Source organism: Danio aesculapii, chromosome 25, assembly GCF_903798145.1.
Source record: "Danio aesculapii chromosome 25, fDanAes4.1, whole genome shotgun sequence".
NCBI lineage: Eukaryota > Metazoa > Chordata > Actinopteri > Cypriniformes > Danionidae > Danio > Danio aesculapii.
This window is the reverse complement of record NC_079459.1, coordinates 14213583-14233209: the sequence shown is the minus strand read 5'-3', so window position 1 is coordinate 14233209 and position 19627 is coordinate 14213583. Positions and strand designations below refer to the sequence as shown.

At 38.0% G+C, this 19627-nt stretch overlaps 1 protein-coding gene across 1 annotated transcript in view; it reads right to left on the bottom strand.

Moving 5' to 3' along the window:
- Positions 1–1497: 1497 nt before the first annotated feature.
- LOC130219011 (trichohyalin-like) overlaps positions 1498–19627 on the bottom strand; it is a 32969-nt gene continuing 14839 nt past the window's right edge. Inside the window, exons 11-22 of the mRNA XM_056451284.1 lie at positions 18220–18449; positions 17871–18138; positions 17045–17155; positions 16892–16965; positions 11235–11319; positions 11060–11138; positions 7943–8022; positions 7754–7849; positions 7613–7653; positions 2540–2606; positions 2273–2464; positions 1498–1825 (exon numbers count right to left, since the gene is read on the bottom strand). Of these exons, the coding sequence (XP_056307259.1) occupies positions 1817–1825; positions 2273–2464; positions 2540–2606; positions 7613–7653; positions 7754–7849; positions 7943–8022; positions 11060–11138; positions 11235–11319; positions 16892–16965; positions 17045–17155; positions 17871–18138; positions 18220–18449 (1332 nt within the window). The 3' untranslated portion in view covers positions 1498–1816. The remainder of the gene's footprint in view (positions 1826–2272; positions 2465–2539; positions 2607–7612; positions 7654–7753; positions 7850–7942; positions 8023–11059; positions 11139–11234; positions 11320–16891; positions 16966–17044; positions 17156–17870; positions 18139–18219; positions 18450–19627) is intronic.

The following is a 19627-nucleotide window of genomic DNA, read 5'->3' as shown; positions in this document are numbered from 1 at the left end:
TGCCATGGATATTATAGCCAGGATAATATTTAAAGGAACAGTTCACCCAAAAATGAAAACTCTGTCATCATTTACTCCACTTGTTTCTTTTGTTTTGAACAGAAAGACGATATATTGAAGAATGTGGCGGGGAAAACATAATTGACTTCCATAGTAATTTTTGCTCCTTTAATGAATGTCAGTGGCTGTTTTTGCCTGCATTCTTCTGAATATCTTGATTTGTGTTAAGCAGAAGAAAGACAATCATAAAAGGACCACTTGGGTGTGAGTAAATGGTGAGTACCTTTTAATTTGGGGGTAAATTATCCCATTAATGAACATTATGGTGGTATTCTTAGCCTATTTTAGAAAATGTTTTAAGGAACATTTACACAACAATGATATACTAAAAGTGGAAAATGGTCCACTTTTTGGTCAAATACTACTGTATGACTATAAACTGAACATAAAATATGCATTTTTGATGGCACCACCATTTTCCAAAAATCACGTTCTTGGAGATGACAATGACATTGATTACAAAAATTTCCACTTTGAAATCACTTTCAAAAGTTTGTGTTTTATCTTATAATGAACAGCCAAAACGTGTGTTTTTAGTTGAAAACTAACATGTAAATTTGAAAATAATCTATCTAGATCACACATATATCACATATAATGTAAATTGTTCATTCCATTCATTTTCTTTTTGGATCCCTTTATTAATCAGGTGTCGCTACAGCAGAATGAACGGCCAACTTATCCAGCATGTTTTACGCAGCAGGAAACACCCATTCACTCTCATTCACACACATACACTACAGACAATTTAGCTCACCCAATTCACCTACAGTTGAGGTTAGAATTACAAGCCCCCCTTTAACTTTTTTTTTAATTATGAAAGTCTTAATTTTTTTTATTTGGGCAAGAATAAAAGCAGTTTTAATTTTTTATAAGCTATTTTAAGGTTAAAATTATTAGCCCCTTTAAGCTATATATATATATATATTTTTTCTATAGTCTACAGACCAAACCATCGTTATACAATAACTTGCCTAATAATTACCCTAACCTGCCTAGTTAACCTAACCTAGTTAAGCCTTTAAATGTCACTTTAAGCTGTATAAATGTGTCTTAAAAATATCTAGTCAAATATTATTTACTGTCATCATGGCAAAGATAAAATAAATCAGTTATTTAATTTAAACTATTATGTTTAGAAATGTGTTGAAAAAAATCTCTCCATTAAACAGAAATTGGGAAAAAATAAACAGGGGGACTAATAATTCAGGAGGGCTAATAATTCTGACTTTAACTGTATGTGTCTTTGAACTTGTAGGGGAAACCGGTGCACCCAGAGGAAACCCACACGAACACGGGAAGAACATGCAAATTCCACACAGAAATGCCAACTAACTCAGACGAGGCTTGAACCAGCTTCTTGCTGTGAGGTGACAGCGCTACCCACTGCGCCACCCCTAATATCAATTGTATATCAGCAAAATCAATCAATTTATGTAAAAAGTTACAATTTTAAAAACTAATAAATTTAGCGTTTCATCTGAAATCATGTTTGTGTTTTGTGTCTGATTTCAAATTTACCTCACAGCTGGTGCAGTCACTTGGAGGTTAAACAACAGCAGTGAACATTATCTTAGCTTAGCTGTGCAGTTTAACTTGTGAAAACAAGAAGAAATGTGCATTTAGTAAAGTTGTCTTCACAATGGATGATCATCACTTCAGCAGTCGATCCCTCCCTGTTCCTCAAGTGGACCCTTCCATATCTGAGTCAGCACAGAGAGAAATCCTCCTGTTTTAAGTTTGGTTCAAGGAGATATTACTTTGGCTGGATGTGCAAGAAAAAAGCAACAAATTAAATTATTGCAAATTGATAAAAAGTCAAATTAGCATTGTGAGAAACAACATTTTTAATTATTTCAGGCCCTGGTTGGCCCATCCAAACAAATAAATTGCTCAATACTTTCTCAATAGGGAATATCATTCAATACAGACTATAGTGTGTTTTATTCTTGTATCTGAACAGACCCCCTTTAGCAACACTAAAGCAGCTTATGTGACCCTCCATCCCAGCACGCTCTTTAATTAAGATAAAATGTGAGATCAGGACACTCCAATTAGTCTATTATCTGATGTGATTTGTGAGTTGTTTTGTTAAACTTTGCTCACAGATTAAAATATGATTTTTTTTCAGTTGTGCTAGAATTAGAAGAGCACTATAAGCCAATCATATATGCTATTAAAATATCATCGGCAGCGCAGATTCTCACCATACCTGGGCAGTCTTGCTGGAATGCTTGACGCTGATTGGCTGTATATCCTCCACACCTCCTTCAGACCCCTCTGATCCTCCGTAAAAGTCTGAGATCTGGGATGGAGATGGATTTGCTGCCCCCTGCTGGAGATCATGCTCTGGTGTCTGCGTTTCTCTTCCCTGATGGTTCACGTCAACAACAGCATTCCAGTTCTAAATGTGTAACACAGCTGTTATAAATTTCCGTATTAAAAGACATCCTGATTTATGGAAAATGTGCTTGTGTACCTTAATATCTGAAGCATTTTGGACCAAATTATCGGCCAAGTAAGGTCTTCTTGGGAACACTGAAGATCTGAATAGAACACGATTCACATACATAAACGTTTTTTTGTCAAATGTCAATAAGATTTGATTAATAGCCTTTTTCCCCAAGACAGTTTTTACGTCGCCAGATGTCAAATGTGAATTATGACATTGGGAAAATTCCAGTGTTCCCACCCCCACTCCTCTTCCTGAGCCAGGATTCACACCCTTCACTGATCCGTTGAGGGAGAGTTGGGAGGAAGGTTAATATCATTAACAAAAGCTTAAACTAAAATACTAAAAATATTAAATATGTTAAATGTCAACTACCCGAATAAAATTTAAAAAAAAATTAAAAACAATATCTCACTGATCCTGGCAAAATCGATTTAGAAACAGAGTTTGACTATGTGCACTCACCGGCCACTTTATTAGGTACACCTTACTAGTACCGGGTTGGACCCCCTTTTGCCTTCAGAACTGCCTTAATCCATTCTGGCATAGATTTAACAAGGTACTGGAAATATTCCTCAGAGATCTTGCTCCATATTGACATGATAGCATCACACAGTTGTTGCAGATTTGTCAGCTGCACATCCATGATGCGAATCTCTAATTCCACCACATCCCAAAAGTGCTCTATTGGATTGAGTTCTGGTGACTGTGGAGGCTATTTGAGTACAGTGAACTCATTGTCAAGTTCAAGAAACCAGTCTGAGATGATTCGCGTTTTATGACACGGCGTGTTATCCTGCTGGAAGTAGCCAGCAGTAGATGGGTACATTGTGATCATAAAGGGATGGACATGATCAGCAACAATACTCAGGTAGGCTGCAGCGTTGATTGGTACTAATGGGCCCAAAGTATGCCAAGAACATATTCCCCACACCATTACACCACCACAACCAGCCTGAACCAGTGATACAAGGCAGGATGGATTCAAGCTTTCATGTTGTTGATGCCAAATTCTGATCATACCATCCGAATGTTGCAGCAGAAATTGAGACTCATCAGACCAGGCAAGGTTTTTCCAATGTTCTATTGTCTAATTTTGGTGAACCTGTGCAAACTGTAGCTCTTCTGCAGACCTCGGTTGTAACGAGTGGTTATTTGACTTACTGTTCCCTTTCTATCAGCTGGAACCAGTCTGGCCATTCTCCTCTGACCTCTGGCATCAACAACCATGCTATGTTCAAAGTCACTTAAATCACCTTTCTTGCCCGTTCTGATGCTCAGCTTGAACTGCAGCAGATCGTCTTGACCACATCCACATGCCTAAATGCATTGAGTTGCTGTCATGTGATTGGCTGATTAGAAATTTGCGTTAACGAGCAGTTGGACAGGTGTACCTAATAAAGTGGCTGATAAGTGTATAAATATATATATATATGTCATATACACACATCAACACGATATCATGGTAATATGTAATTTGTACAATCTCATTAGTAATTATGATTTGCTCATCCCTCAATGAAGGGTAGGTTTAGAGGAGGGGTTTGGGGCACGCCTCTTTTCAAATAATTGTACGTTTTCAATAGAATAAAATCATAAATATTTTGATTATTATATATGAATTATATGAATTTATCTTCTATTCCTAAAGATTATCATTATCTTATCGTTCTGTTCCTAAAGATTTTAGATAACCACACTCATTTTTAAGAGCCCCTATTATGGGTTTTTGAAAATGACCTTTCATGCAGTGTGTAACACAGCACTAAGTAAATGAAAACATCCAGCTGAGGTTTACAGTGCATCTAGAAAGTATTTATAGAGCTTCACTTTTTCCACATTTTTTATGTTACAGCCTTATTCCAAAATGGATTAAATTAATTTATTTCCTCAAAATTCTACACACAATACCCCATAATGACAATGTGAAAAAAGATTTTTTGAAATTGTTGCAAATTTATAAACAAATAAATAAAACCTGAAAAATCACATGTACATAAATATTCACAGCCTTTGCTCAATACTTTATTGATGCACCTTTGGCAGCAATTACAGCCTCAAGTCTTTTTGAATATGATGCCACAAGCTTTGCACACGTGTCTTTGGGAATTTTTGCCCACTGTAGGGATGGTATTAGCCTGGTGATGAGAGGTGCCTGGTTTTCTGCAAACATAACGCCTGATACTCACTCCAAAGAGTTCAATTTTAGTCTCATCAGACCAGAGAATTTTGTTTCTTATGGTCTAAGAGTCCTTCAGATGCCTTCTGGCAAATTCCAGGCAGGGGAGCGGCTTCCATCTGCCCACTCTACCATACAGGCCAGGTGTATTGCTGCACAGATGGTTGTCCTTCTGTAAGGCTCTCCTCTCTCCACAAAAGAACGCTGGACCTCAGTCAGAGTGACCATCAGGTTATTGATCACCTTTCTGACTAAGGCCCTTCTCCCCTGATCATTCAGCTTAGATGGCCAGCCAGCTCTAGGAAGAGTCCTGGTGGTTCCAAACATCTTCCACTTACAGATGATAGAGGCCACTGTGCTCACTGGAACATTCAGGGCAGCAGGAATATTTCTGTATCCTTTCCCAGCCTTGTGCCTCGAGACAATCCTGTCTCGGAGGTCTACAGACAATTCCTTTGTCTTCATGCTTGGTTTGTGCTTTGACATGCACTTTTAACCCTGGGACCTTATATAGACAGGTGTATGCCTTTTCAAATCATGTCCAATCACCTGAATTTACCACAGGTGAACTCCAATGAAGCTGCTGAAACATCTCAAGATTGATCAGTGAAAACAGAATGTACCTGGGCTCAATTTAGATCTTCACGGTAAAGGCTGTGAATACTTATGTACATGTACTTTTTCAGCTTTTTTATTTGTAATAAATTTCAAACTATGTCAAAAAAACTTTTTTCACATTTTCATTATGGGTTATTGTGTGTAGAATTTTGAGGAAATAAATGAATTTAATCCATTTTGGAATAAGGCTATAGCATAAAAAATGTGGAAAAAGTGAAGCGCTATGAATACTTCCCGGATGCACTGTATTTCCGAAAGTGCACAGTGTTTAAAACGATTGATTCTTTAACAAAATTGTCGACTCAGAGTCGAATAAATTAATAGAGTTTCAATCGGATCTTTCGCCTGGACTCATCGATGTCAATAGGGTACATCACCATGAAGTGCCTGATCCTGTAAAACGTGAACATGGGTTTCCCTTCAGACACTAGCAGAGTGCGGGGATCATGAGACTTATCATGACACGAAGATGACAATCACTGACAGATGGAGATTCGACTGTGGGGAATAAATGGTTCAAGTTCATTTTCGCAACAATACCACAGTATAGCCAACCTAGTGCTGTTTGTTTCTGTCAATTTTTTATTTTTAATACAATAACCTACGCTGCAAAGTGGAACTCGTCAGCCATTTGTTATTAAAGGAAGGAGCAGCAGAGACTATTATGTATAGGACTTTGTCAGACTTTGGCAGGGACTTTGTCAATAACCAGTACAGCTCATAAAGACTAGTTTCTTCTTCCTGCTGATCATAACATTTAAGTGTAACTAAAATTGTTGCCTCACTTTCTGTAGTTTGCAAAATAGGTATTTAATTGTGCGTTGCAATTTATAATCGCTCTGCGTGACTTGTAATCACTTATCTATTATTGATCAGTGCTTGTACTGTATATCTCAGGTTAAATCTTTATGGGCTATTCACATATTCCGTCCAAAACCACGCTGAAAACTAAATATGACCTTTCATAATGCATAATAGGGGCTCTTTAATGAATATAACTTTTTAATAAACTTTTTTGTTTAAATGTACAAATATATATTGTCAATATTCACAGGATATATAAAAAATGCATTTGTATTTAATATCATGTCATATATAAACCCCTCAGAAATAAATCTGTGTAAATATCTAGAACACAAATATATAATCTAAATATCCAAACTCCTTAAAACTATGCTTTCCTTTGTCATTTCAGAAACTTGCAGATGCAATGATTTGCTTCAGTTTGACACATGTAATGATCAATAACAGCAGTTAGATGCACCTTGACTGATCCCACTCAATAATGTGTACATTCAATGTGTCTGACCATCCATTTAACGGCTCGCTTACTGACAGGGTTGCCAGGTTTTTGCAACAAAACTAGCCAAATGACCAATGAAAAATAACAACAAAACTCAAAATATGCCACCATCCATTAGCAAAACATATTTTACATCATGCTTTATAAATGTGTTTTTTTTTCTTTTAAAATAACCATATTTTAGTAGATTGTTAGTAGATTATGATATTAAAACTATATATTGTCCTAGCACCTTGATTGAATATAAAATTGCTAGAGTAAAATCCTTGCAGGCACAGGACGTTAACATGACATCATAGTGACGTTGTACCCCAACATAACTCAAAGTCATAGGAATGTTGGATTTAGTTTGGAAATGAAAATCAGGTTGATGTCAGAACCCAACATTAGGCCGACATTGTCAATGTCCAACGTCTAACATAAAATCAACCAAATACTGACGTCTAATCATGTTACATCATGACGTTGTGTGGACGTTACCATTATGACATTTATCAGATGTTGGATTTTGGTCACTTTCCAACACATCCTAAAATCAACCAAATATCAACATAATTTGACGTTGTTATTGGACGTCAAAATAATGTTGTCCTTAGATGGTGGCTAGACATTGAATTTTGGTCACCTGACATCATGACCTAAATCTAACCTAATATTAATATTATGACTGGGATATTTCACCATATAAACCATATAAATATAATTGATACAGGATGTGAAAACATAAACCTGCGGAAAAACCTGCAGCAAATGGTACTATAAAGTAGTCCAGCTCTGTGGGAAAACTGTGGATTTGGCAACCCTCCTTACTGATTTTTCCACAGATTTTCAGTCAGGAACTTGAAAAGGGGGGAAGGGAGAGTGATGAGGCCTCCACGTCTGGAATTTCCCTGATGTCTCGTTTTTATATAAGAAGCAGAGAAAATAATCCCGCCTTGGGGGGAAGATAATGAATCAGATTGACTGGCAACTGACAGGGTGTTAATGGTGCACTACTGACCTTTCTCCACACAGCTCTCTCTCTCTGAACAGACTTTTCAGCTGTAGTACAGAAAACAGATGTAAACAAGCACAGACAGGAAATTAAAAGAGCAAGTAGTATTACACATTTCCTGATGAAAGCTGTTTTACTGTGTAGCACCTGCTCAGTGACCAGCCTCCTTTGTGTATTGGGATCAACTGCAAGGTCTGAAGTGGCAGGTTTCTGTTTTATGTTTTCTCGTAGACATTCTTTACTCTGGACAAAATAAATGTATTTAAAGGAGCTGGATATCAATGAATATCGACAATGATGTGCATTTGCAAACTATAATGCAAACAAAAATAGTACCTGGGAACATCCAAGATCAAACAGTTTTTGTAAGGCCTGGTCTCTTTCGTGCTGGTGCCTTTCTGCTCGCATCCTGCTTTCTAGGACCAGGACATAAAAACAAGCTAAGCTGCAGAAATATACTCATGAATGCTTAGCTAGCTGCGACATGGTGGCTTAGTGGTTAGCAAAGTCACCAGTAAGGTCACTAGTTCGAGTCCCTGCTGAGTCAGTTGGCATTTTTGTGTAGAGTTTGCATGTTCTCCACGTGTTTGCGTGGGTTTCCTCCAGGTGCTTTGGGTTCCCTCACAGTCCAAAGACATGTGCTATAGGTAAATTGAATAAACTAAACTTGGCCATAGTGTATGTGTGAATGAGTACAGTACTGGATTGCAGCTGGAAGGGCATTCGCTGTGTAAAACATATGCTGGTTAAGTTGGCGGTTCATTCCGCTGTGGCGACCACCAATGAATAAATGGAGTAAGCTGAAGGAAAATGATTAAATGAATAAATGAATGAATGCTTAGCTAGCACATTCTGGCACTGGGTTGTTTTGGCAGGAACACACCACCAGTACAGAAGGGGGCGATAGAGCTACAAAAAATTACTGGGATTTTAAAGTTGCTATGAAACAGAAGTTAAGATTGTGTTTTTTTTAAATACCGTGATTCGTGACATACATTTGATTAAACTGTCCTAAATTAAGAAAATTTTGAAGACCGGTGTTTAATTTTGTCCTTTGGCAACCGATCGGATCTTTGAAAGATAGGCGCTGCTAACGAAATGTAGGAGGACTGACGAATGGACAAAAGCAGGGCAGAAATGATACATGCCTCCAGTAAGGCATTCCATGTGACCAGACGGGAAAGAAAGGTAATTTTGAGGGCGCAGAGAAGGTTATGGTATTTAATAAAAAATTATGAGGGCAAATGAACTTTTTGCAAAACAATGACATGCACCGATATATCGTTTATAGACACTACTAATAAAAATAGATTTTGATTTCATTACAACTTTTAATCTGTTTATCTGACTATGTCTCAATACCATGTAGTATGTACAGTACTATATACCAATTTTATAATTGTCCTAAAAATGTACATAAATTACTTTGTTATTCTAGTATGACTCTGAAGAGTGCATAGTTTTATGCTGCATTTTATCATTTCAAAATATGTGGCATTCTAATCAGAGCTGTTTATATCATTAGAATTATAAGGTTCCATAGGAAATTGGAGAAACTTTTTTAAATTCCTAGAACTACTGTGGGGCTTAATTTGCTCCTACTTCAGAGTAGGGTCTGAGGACTCTGACCCAAGTCAAAAGTAGGTATCATACCTGGTAGTTATAAGAACTAATATAAACTAGAACTACATGATTTGATTCTCCAAGAATGCCCATGACCACATAACACAACATCAGAAATGCTGTTTTGGACATTATAAAATCCTGTGGTCAATATCTGTCATCAAAGTAGTTTAGTATTATAACCTCCGAAAACTGTCTTACATGCATGTGTTATGATTGCATCCATTGCGTTTCATCTTCGTTTTCTGAGACACAATTCATTTATTATATTACAAAAAGGCTTACAGTGGCTTCTCCTGCCACTGCAAATTCCAGAAAAGTTTTGTTGTCAGTCACATATTCCAATTTTGGTTCTTGCGACACATTTCAAAAAAGTTGGGACAGGAGCAATTTAGGTCTAGCAATCAGGTAAATTAAATAATGATGTGATTTGAAACAGGTGATATCAACAGGTGATTGTAATTATGATTTGGTACAAAAGCAGCATGCAAGGAAGGTCTAGTCCTTTAGGTGCAAAGATGGGCCGAAGATCGCCAGTTTGCCAACAAATATGTCAGAAAATTATTGTAATGTTTAAACACAATGTTCCTTAAAGAAAAATAGAAAGGCATTTGGATATTTCTCCCTCAACAGTGCATAACAATTAAAAGATTCAAGGAATCTGGAGGAATTTCAGTGCGTAAAGGACAAGGGTGCAAGCCTAAGCTGAACTACCTTGATCTCAGATCCCTCTGGTGGGACTGCAAATCATCATTCATAAGTGACATCACCACATGGGCTCAAGACTACTTTGGCAAACCTTTGTCAAGTACCACAATACATCCACAAATACCAGTTAAAACTGTACTGTGCCAAAAAGAAGCCTTATGTTAATGGCGTCCAGAAGTGCTGTCAACTTCTCTAGGCTTAGAGGCATCTGGGATGGACCATCACACAGTGGAAAAGTGTAATGTTGTCAGATGAATCAGTATTTTTTTTAGGTATTTTTTGGGAGAAATGAACATTGTGTTCTCTAAACAAAATTGGAATGTGTTTATTTTACAATAAAAAAATCATGAGGAACACATTAAATATGTTTGTTGTATCGTCTGCAATGAAATATGAGTCATAAAGTAAATTTAGTAAAGTAAATTTAGAAATCACTTGTTTTTTTCAATTATTAGCGTTTTCCATACTGTCCCAGCCTTTTCTGATTTGAGGTTGTAATATGGGCTGCAATTAAAAGCTACAGCAGCTCTAGGCAATTCTAACATCTGACAAAAGCAGAAAACCTTGATCAAGCAGCACTTCAAGACACCATGGTTATGTTTTAGTTCAACTGACAGAAAAAGAGTTAAGAAAAAGGCACAGAACGACACAATTAGCTTCCTTTGAAATTTGACCAGGAGTGGGTAGCTCAGATGACAGAAAGTAAATCATAATTTGGAATTTGACATCCCTAGATGCCTTCCTGTGTTGAAATGATGCCTCCATGGGCAGAATTTTAAATGCAGCAATATGGTGTAAATGCCTACTTGTCTGAGTGAGATCTGAATGCAGACCAGGTGCTGCTGCAAGCAATGCTTTTAATGCACACACCTAACCACACCCTTAATCTTACCCCTCACAGTGATGTCACTCGCTCCATTGAGTGCTTTGTGTCTGAGATTGCATGTCTGGGACTGCATTTCCCAGCTTGCATATGCAAGTCGATACTATTAACTTCTGTTGTATTTTGAATTCTGACAGATATCTGAACTCAACAACTGAGCTTGTTTAGGTAGAACCTTTTGTGTCAATGTAACTATAAAAAAAAATCAGGCTTTGCTTAGTCATAGCATGAAAGCCTACCTTCCAACAGGGCTGACATTGACTCAGGACTAGATTCTCTGACCACTTCCTGTCCTAGATGTCCTTTATGTCCAAAATTCTGCCCGAAGTAAAGAGGCAGAGCTGAATACTGAACCCACATCATATGAATCTGATCTGTCATGAGAAACTTTTAACGTCATGGACATTGTTGTACCTCTTGCTCCAGGGCTGATATCTTGATCTGAGCCTCTGCTTTCTCTGTTATCCTCTGAGTCTCCAGGTTCTTCAGATCTTGATCCCTGTGGTAGCAAGGCAAAAAAGAGCTTATAAAATAACTCATGATTTAAAAGATCAATTATCTGTTTTACTTTCACTACCTGGCAAAAGTCTTGTCGTCTATCCCAGTTGTAAGAGCAACAAATAATAACTTGACATCTAGTTAATCATTTGGGAAAGTGGCAGATAGTAGATTTTTCTGATGAATTGTCTGTTGATCTGCATCCCAATTATTACAAATACTGCAGAAGATCTATCGAAACCCGCATGGACCCAAAATTCTCACAGAAATCAGTCAAGTTTGGTGAAGTAAAAATCATGGTTTGGGGTTACAATCAGTGTGGGGGCATGCGAGAGATCTGCAGAGTGGATGGCAACATCAATAGCCTGAGGTATCAAGACCTTTGTGCTGCTTATTACATTACAAACCACAAGAGAGGGTAAATTCTTCAGCAGGATAGCGCTCTTTCTCATACTTCAGCCTCCACGTCAAAGTTCCTGAAAGCAAAGAAGGTCCAGGTGCTCCACGATTGGCCATCCCAGTCACCAGACATGAACATTATTGAGCATGGCTGGGGTAAGATGGAGGAGGAGCCATTGTAGATGAAACCAAAGAATCTCCTCTGGGAGTCCTGCAAGAACACTTTCTTTGCCATTCCAGATGAGTTATTTGAGTCATCAAGATTTTTGTCCAAGCAAAGTCAGACCTTACTGTCTTAATTATATAAATAAAAATCAAGGCATGATCATGTTTTATTTAGGTAAAATAAGCGTAATCTAGAAATCTAGAAAGCCTTTGCCTTTCAAATAAGCAACTTCTGATACCAAATGATTAACTAGAAGTCAAGTTATTATTTGTTGTTCCTCAAACTTAGGATAGGCGACAAGACTTTTGTCAGGTTGTGTATTTTCTTACAGTTTTACAATTTTTAGTGGCACTGAATAATTACATTGAATGAGAGTTAAAGCCACAGGTGAAAAATAAATGCAGTCCTTTGTCTTGATGAACATTTTGAAATTTTGAATTGGGTTAGTTCACCCAAAAAATTTTAATTCATGAGACTTTTGTTCATCTTCGTCACAATTTAAGACATTTTAGATGAAATCTGAGAGCTCTCTCATCCTCCAAATCCTGTAACGGTCACAAGACAGAAAACAAACCAGAAATTGTCAAATAATTTTCTTTCGCAGCAGGTCATATTGACACATGCATTGTATAAACCATAGTAAAAGCACACCCTAATCGAAGTAATTTTTACAGTTGAACCACTGACGTCTTATACTTTATGCGCATGCAACATATTTTCCCCCTCGGGGTTTGCCGTAGAGTGGTGCTGTGCACAGGGTGTTTCAAAACGATTAATAAGGAGTTTAGATCAACACACTGTTAATTATTTTCCTATGTTTACAAGCGTTTAGGCCATCCCTCAGTTTGAATGATCTTTGACGTGAATAAATCTCTCATTTCAGCATCAGCAATAGTGTCTTGAGAGTGGAGGGACATGTCAAGTTCTACAGAGCATTTGATTGGTCAGAAGCTTTGATTAGAAACTGAGGTATGGGGTGACATAAAACAAATTGTTGATTTATTTAGTCAGAAGTAACAAACCAAAAGCTTTGAATGTTTATTTCTATGTGAATTTTTGTCACTGTTCAAGAGCACACTAGATTTTAGATTACCTTAGGACTAAAATATTGATACTAAAGGCTGATTCATACTTTTGCGTCAAGTGATCGGCGTGACCCATGGCGCCTGCCTTGCATGTAGTCATGCATTTATACTTCTGCCTGCTGTTTGTGTGGCTCTGCAATAACACTTCCGAAACGCTAGCTGGCAGTAGGTTTTTATGTTCCTCTGTGTTTCTTCATGGGTAATTTGTTTTTTCTGAATGCTACCGTACTGTAAAAGTAGCTAAAACTTGCTCATTTAGAGGAGGAAATCAGCAGTTTTGCAACCCCTGCTGTAAAATCCAGCTTAAACCAGCCTAGGCTGGTTGGCTGGTTTTAGCTGGTTGACCAGCCTGGTTTTAGAGGGGTTTTGGCCATTTCCAGGCTGGTTTCCAGCCATTTCCAGCCTGGTCTTAGCTGGTCAGGCTGAAAATTGACCAGCTAAATCCAGCTAAAACCAGCTTGATCAGCCTGGTTTAAGCTGGACATAGCTGGTTTTGGCTGGGCTTCCAGCCTGGAAAGGTGGTCAAGCTGGTTTTAGCTGGTCATTTTCTAGCCTGACCAGCTAAGACCAGGCTGAAAGTGGCCAAAACCCCTCTGAAACCAGGCTGGTCAACCAGCTAAAACCAGCCAACCAGCCTAGGCTGGTTTAAGCTGGTTTTTTCAGTAAGGACAACAGTAATCATAAGGTAAACAAAAAACAAAGTTTCCACCTGGAGCTCCTTTACGGGACTGGATACTTGTAAACACTCACTCCATTGGGCTCGCAGCTTTCAGCACCACTCTCATCACAGCTACCAAGCTGACCAATCACAGAGCTTGCGCTATGCGTCGTTGCAATGTGTAGTTACATATTTTTATGAGTGGTGCGCGTCAGCCATGATGAGGGCTATACGACCACACAAAGGCTGTGCCGAGACACACACATGTGCTTGACACAGAAGTACAAATCAGCCTTTACACCTAAAAATCTTTCATTTTGATTTGATGGGGACTTTAAAAGGTACCTTGTGCAAAAATCAGCTGTGTGGGAACAGATTGGGAATATAGCCAGCCTCTAACTGTAAAAATGTAATAATAATAATAATAATTCCTTACATTTTATATAGCGCTTTTCAGTGTGCAGCACCTGGATGACATGTCAGCAGCCATATTGCATTTGCATAAACAGCCCTGAGTGAGAAGCAGATACCTGCCATTTTGCACTCTACATGCTAGTTAATGTCAGCTAAGAGGCATTATAAACAACGTAGGCTCATTCTGAAAAGGTAGCCCTATATCCATTTCTGAAGATCGTGAATTATGTAGCCAGAAGCACATAAGTCATTTTAAACAAACGATAAGGGGTGGTGTGATGCAATTCCTTTTCACACTTACCAGCTGACTGGTGCTTTTGAAAACACTATTGGTTGGGTTCAGGGAAGGAGGAGGGTGGGTCAGTCGATAGGTCACTCAGTCAGTCATTCAGTCAAACAGTCAGTCGACAGCAGCCTCTGGTGGATTTATGTAAGAAGAGCAGGCGAGGTTGGCATTTGCAAGAGAAATTTGAGCTCTCAAAAAGCCTACACAGCGGCCTCTAGTGCATTTGCGAAAACAAAAACTGCAAAAAACGCAGCTCCTTGGACGTATTTGGCACTCTCCAGAAATGTATATAGAGGTACGTTTTCAGAATGAGCTTGGGTTGATTATAAATGTTGAGTTTTAAGATGCACAAATGAACAACATATGCTACCTTATGTCTTCTGAGCCACTTTTTTTGACATTTTCAGTTTTTCATAGAGATAACGTTGGTTCTGTTTTGACGCATAGACCTTTGAAACTCTGCCCTCTTTTGAAAAGAGCACTGGGTGCACAATCTCATTTGAATTTTAGGTGACTGTCACCATAACAAGCACAATTTGAACCCAAAAAGAGAAGTTTCAAAGAGTTATAAAAAATTTATTTGTGGGGTATTTGGAGCTGAAACCTCACATACACACTCAAGGTACATCAGAGACTTATTTTATATCTTGTAATAGGTTCCCTATTTTGGATTAATTTTTCTGCAGCACATTTTCCTGTGTCAGCAACAGATGTTACGTCTGGTAAATTGGACTGTTTGTCACTAATCTACATCTCACAGAACATCATTTCCTCTACCTCTATACCACTGTGACTCTTCAGACACAATAAATACCATCAGGTACGGTAGGCAAGAAAGTGTTGTGGTTTGACACCCTTCGAACTCAAAGAGCAGAAATGCACCTCGTGCAAGTGTGCAACTCTTAGAATGAACATTTTGTTCTAGCTGCATATTTCTAAGAATAACTGACAGGTATTCGAAATGTCAGTCTGCAGAAAATATAACATCTTTGCATAATTTGAAGACAAAAAAGTGATGGGAAAGACAGGGAAAGTGATGATAAATTGTTATATTTTGGTTACACTTGAAGAAATATGATAATACCATAACTTTCATGAAAATGAGGAAAGAAAACAAAAAATGATCCACCACCTCATATGCTGCATGTGCTGTGGAGGAATTTTGGCCCACTCATCTTTGCAGAATTTTAATTAAACCACATTAGAGGGTTTATAAACATAAACTGCCTTTTTAAGGTCATGCCTAGCATCTCAATTGGATTTAGGTCAGGACTTTGATTAAGCCACTCCAAAGTGTTTATTTTGTGTTATTTCAGCCATTCAGAAGTGGACTTGATATGCTTTGGATCACAGTCCTGCTGCCGAATCCAAGTTTGCTTCAGCTTGAGGTCACAAACAGATGGTCGGACATTCTCCTTCAGGGTATTTTAGTACACAGCAAAAGTCATGGTTCCATTTATCAAAGCAAGTCTTCCAAGTCTTGTAGCACCAAAGACCATCACACATAACTATCCTATTTTACTGTTGGTAAGATGTTCTTTTTCACCTCTTGTCTCTTCATCAAGATGTTTTCTGGCAAGGCTAAGACTAGTCTTTATGTTCTTTTTGCAGAGCAGTGGTTTTTGTAATAATTGAAACTCTGCTATTTTTGCCCAGTCCCTTTTTTTTATGGTGGAACACTCACTTTAACTGATGCAAGTGAGGCCTGCAGTGCTTTGGATGTTGTTGTGGGGTCTTTTGTGACCTCTTGGATGAGTTGTCACTGCACCTTGGGTTAATTTTGGTCACTCCTGGAAAGGTTCTTCACTGTTTCATGTTTTTGAATTTGTATGAGTTCAGTCGTACAAAATTGTACAATTTAAAAAAGGCGCATGGCATCCAACCCCACCCCTGAACCCAACCGTCATTGGGGGATAAGAAAAGCATACTAAATTGTATCAATTAGATCGTACAAATTCATATGAATTAACCACTAAATCAAAACGTTACGAATTGCTGTGAGATTGTGTTGGGTTTGCTGCAGTTCTAAAGCTTTAGAAATAAGTTTATAACCTTTTATAGACTGGTAGACCGCAGTTATTTTCTTTCTCATTTGTTTGGAATTTCTTTATATCTCAGCATGATGTCTAGCTTTTGAGGATCTTTTGGTCTACTTCATTTTGTCAGACAAGTCCTATACAAGTGATTTCTTGATTGTGAACAGGTGTGGCAGTAATCCGGCCTGGGTGTGGCTAGAGAAACTGAACTCATATGTGATAAACCAGAGTTAAGTTTTGTTTTAAGAGGGGGGCAAACACGTATGTTAACTTTGACTAATATTAAGATATTACTTATACAGATGATAGATAGATAGATAGATAGATAGATAGATAGATAGATAGATAGATAGATAGATAGATAGATAGATAGATAGATAGATAGATAGATAGATAGATAGATAGATAGATAGATAGATAGATAGATAGATAGATAGATAGATAGATAGATGGTATATTCTTTAATATCCTATATATTTATAGCTTAGTTTATAATAGTAATGATTGATTATCAGTTAGCTGTACATACTTTTCCATCAATTCCTTTTCCTTCTCTGAAAGCAGCTTCTCCAGCCTCTGGACATTATTACTCTTTTGTGACTCCTGAACAACATAGAAAAAAATCAGATGTCTGTCCTCCTTCAGGATTACACAGATATCAGGTCAGGTTTGCAGGCCTCACCTGATTGAGAACAGACTGCAGCTCCTCCAGCTCAACATCTCTGACCTTCAGCATGTTTCTCAACCTCAGCAGCTCCTCCTCCAGCTCTCCGTTCAGGTCTTCACAAGACACCTATGAAGAGAAGTATCTGGATGCAGCCTTTATGATGCAAGCTGAGATTGCATCACTCAGCGATGCAGTGTCAGACACAATGCACTCAATGGAGTGAGTGACATCACTGTGACGGGAAGGGTTAGGGGTGTGGTTAGGTTAATGTGTGAGCGCATTAAAAAGCATTGGATGCAGCTCAGATTGCACTGCATCCAGACCCCTTTCGAAAGATTGAGCATTAACAGAACATACATTGTTACAAACTAACATTACGAAAAAACAGCCTTTTACATGAATTACATATTTAAAAACACACATGTATACATGCTAAGCATCAGCCTCTTGCTGTAAGACAGTTTTATTTTTCCTAATTTGGATGTCAGTGGCTAATGGCTTCCAAAATATCATTATAACTTGATCTAAAACCACCTGAGATTATGGCTAAAAACATGTGGCTAAATACAGTTCCACAGATGATTAATACCAACTTCTACATCACAGTTTAGCTCCCACCAATTAATGTATTCAACAGGTAAGCAAAAATAAAGGCAACAAGCCAAATGACAAAGATGACTCTAAGTTGCGGAATAAAGTCTTTGTATTGCCTTACTTCTGATCCCATCATTAGGAACGAGAGGAAAATCTTTACTTTTAATGAAATTCCAGACCTTGCTAGTGGTCCTATGTAAACACAGTAAGACCACACATTTCCCAAGTGATTAAATCAGATACATACTCTGTCTTTCTCTTGCTGCTGACGTTTGAGCACATCTAGTTCTTCCTGAGTTGAGCATAACGTCATCGCCACATCCAGCCATCTCTCGTTCCAGTGAGCAGCCACTTTCTTTAACTCCTCCTTCTCCCGCTCAAACTCCGCCCTCATATGACGCTCCTCCTCTTTTTTGTGTTGCTGCCCCACCTCCAGGCTTTGTATTTTTTGTTCCAGTTCTTGACATTTGAATTGCAGACGCTGATTTTCTAGCTCCAGATTGTCCCGCTGTTCCCTTGATTTGAGACGTGAATAACCCAGATTAGAAATATAATCAAGAAAATCTATATATCATGTAATATTTGTTTATTCATACTTGAGTTGGAAGCATCTCTCTCCCAGGTCTCTATTATTCTCATGAAGACCCTCATCAAATGTTTTCCTTAGCTCCTCCTTCTCTACAATCAGCTGCAAGCGTTCAGTCTCCAGTGCTGTAATCTGATTGGTTTGGATCAGTTTCTCCGCCTCCAGCTTGTGTAACTGGTTAAGGGTCACCTGTAGTCTCTCTGTGGCCTTGGTTAGATCAGACGACAGCTTTTCTTTCAACTGAAAGCCCAAAATATTAAAAAATATATGTACTTTAGAGCATATTATTGTTTTTTAAAACATACTTGCTTAAATCTAAATGTATTTTTAAAGGGGCTGTATCCAAAATTTACAATGCAAGATTTTTTTAAGGTTATCAAACGCTTTGTTTCAAAACGTACTATATAAATATACACACATTACTGTACAAAAGTTTTATGCCAACAACAATAAATCTGTTGTTTTACAGGCGGTACAATAGACATATTTGACCCTTTACCACAAAACCAGTCATAAGTGTACATTTGTTTTGAATTTAGGTTTATACAGGGTGAATAAATGATCTTACAGTTGATGTATGGTTTGTTAGGATCTGAGTTAGTTTACGTTAGTTTTAATTATTTTGGTTTTATATTAATTGTTAAAGACATGTGAAAGACAACATTCGATGTTCAATGTTTAAAGAGACTATACAGTGATCCGGAAAGTATTCAAAGCGCTTTACTGTTTCCACATTTTTCATGTTAGAGCCTTATTCCAAAATGGATTACATTCATTTATTTCCTCAAAATTCTACACACAATACCCCATAATGACAAAGTGAAAAAAGATTTCTTTTAAATTGTTGCTAATTTATTACAAATAAAAAAGCTGAAAAAGTACATGTACAGAAGTATTCACAGCCTTTGCCGTGAATCTCTAAAATGAGCTCAGGTACATTCTGTTTTCACTGATCATTCTTGAGATGTTTCAGCAGCTTTATTGGAGTTCACCTGTGGTAAATTCAGTTGACTGGACATGATTTGAAAAGGCATACACCTGTCTATATAAGGTCACAGGGTTGACAGTGCATGTCAAAGCACAAACCAAGCATGAAGACAAAGGATTTGTCTGTAGATCGCCGAGACAGGATTGTCTAGAGCAGGGGTGGGCAAACTCAGTCCTGGAGGGCCGGTGTCCTGCACAGTTTAGCTCCAACTCTAATCAAACGCACCTGCTTATGGATTTCTAGTGATCTTGAAGACTCTGATTAGCTTGTTCAGGTGTGTTTGATTAGTGTTGGAGCTAAACTGTGCAGGACACCGGCCCTCCAGGACTGAGTTTGCCCACCCCTGGTCTAGAGGCACAGGGCTGGGGAAGGATACAGAGAAATTTTCTGCTCCTCTGAAAGTTCTAATGAGCACAGTGGCTTCCATAAG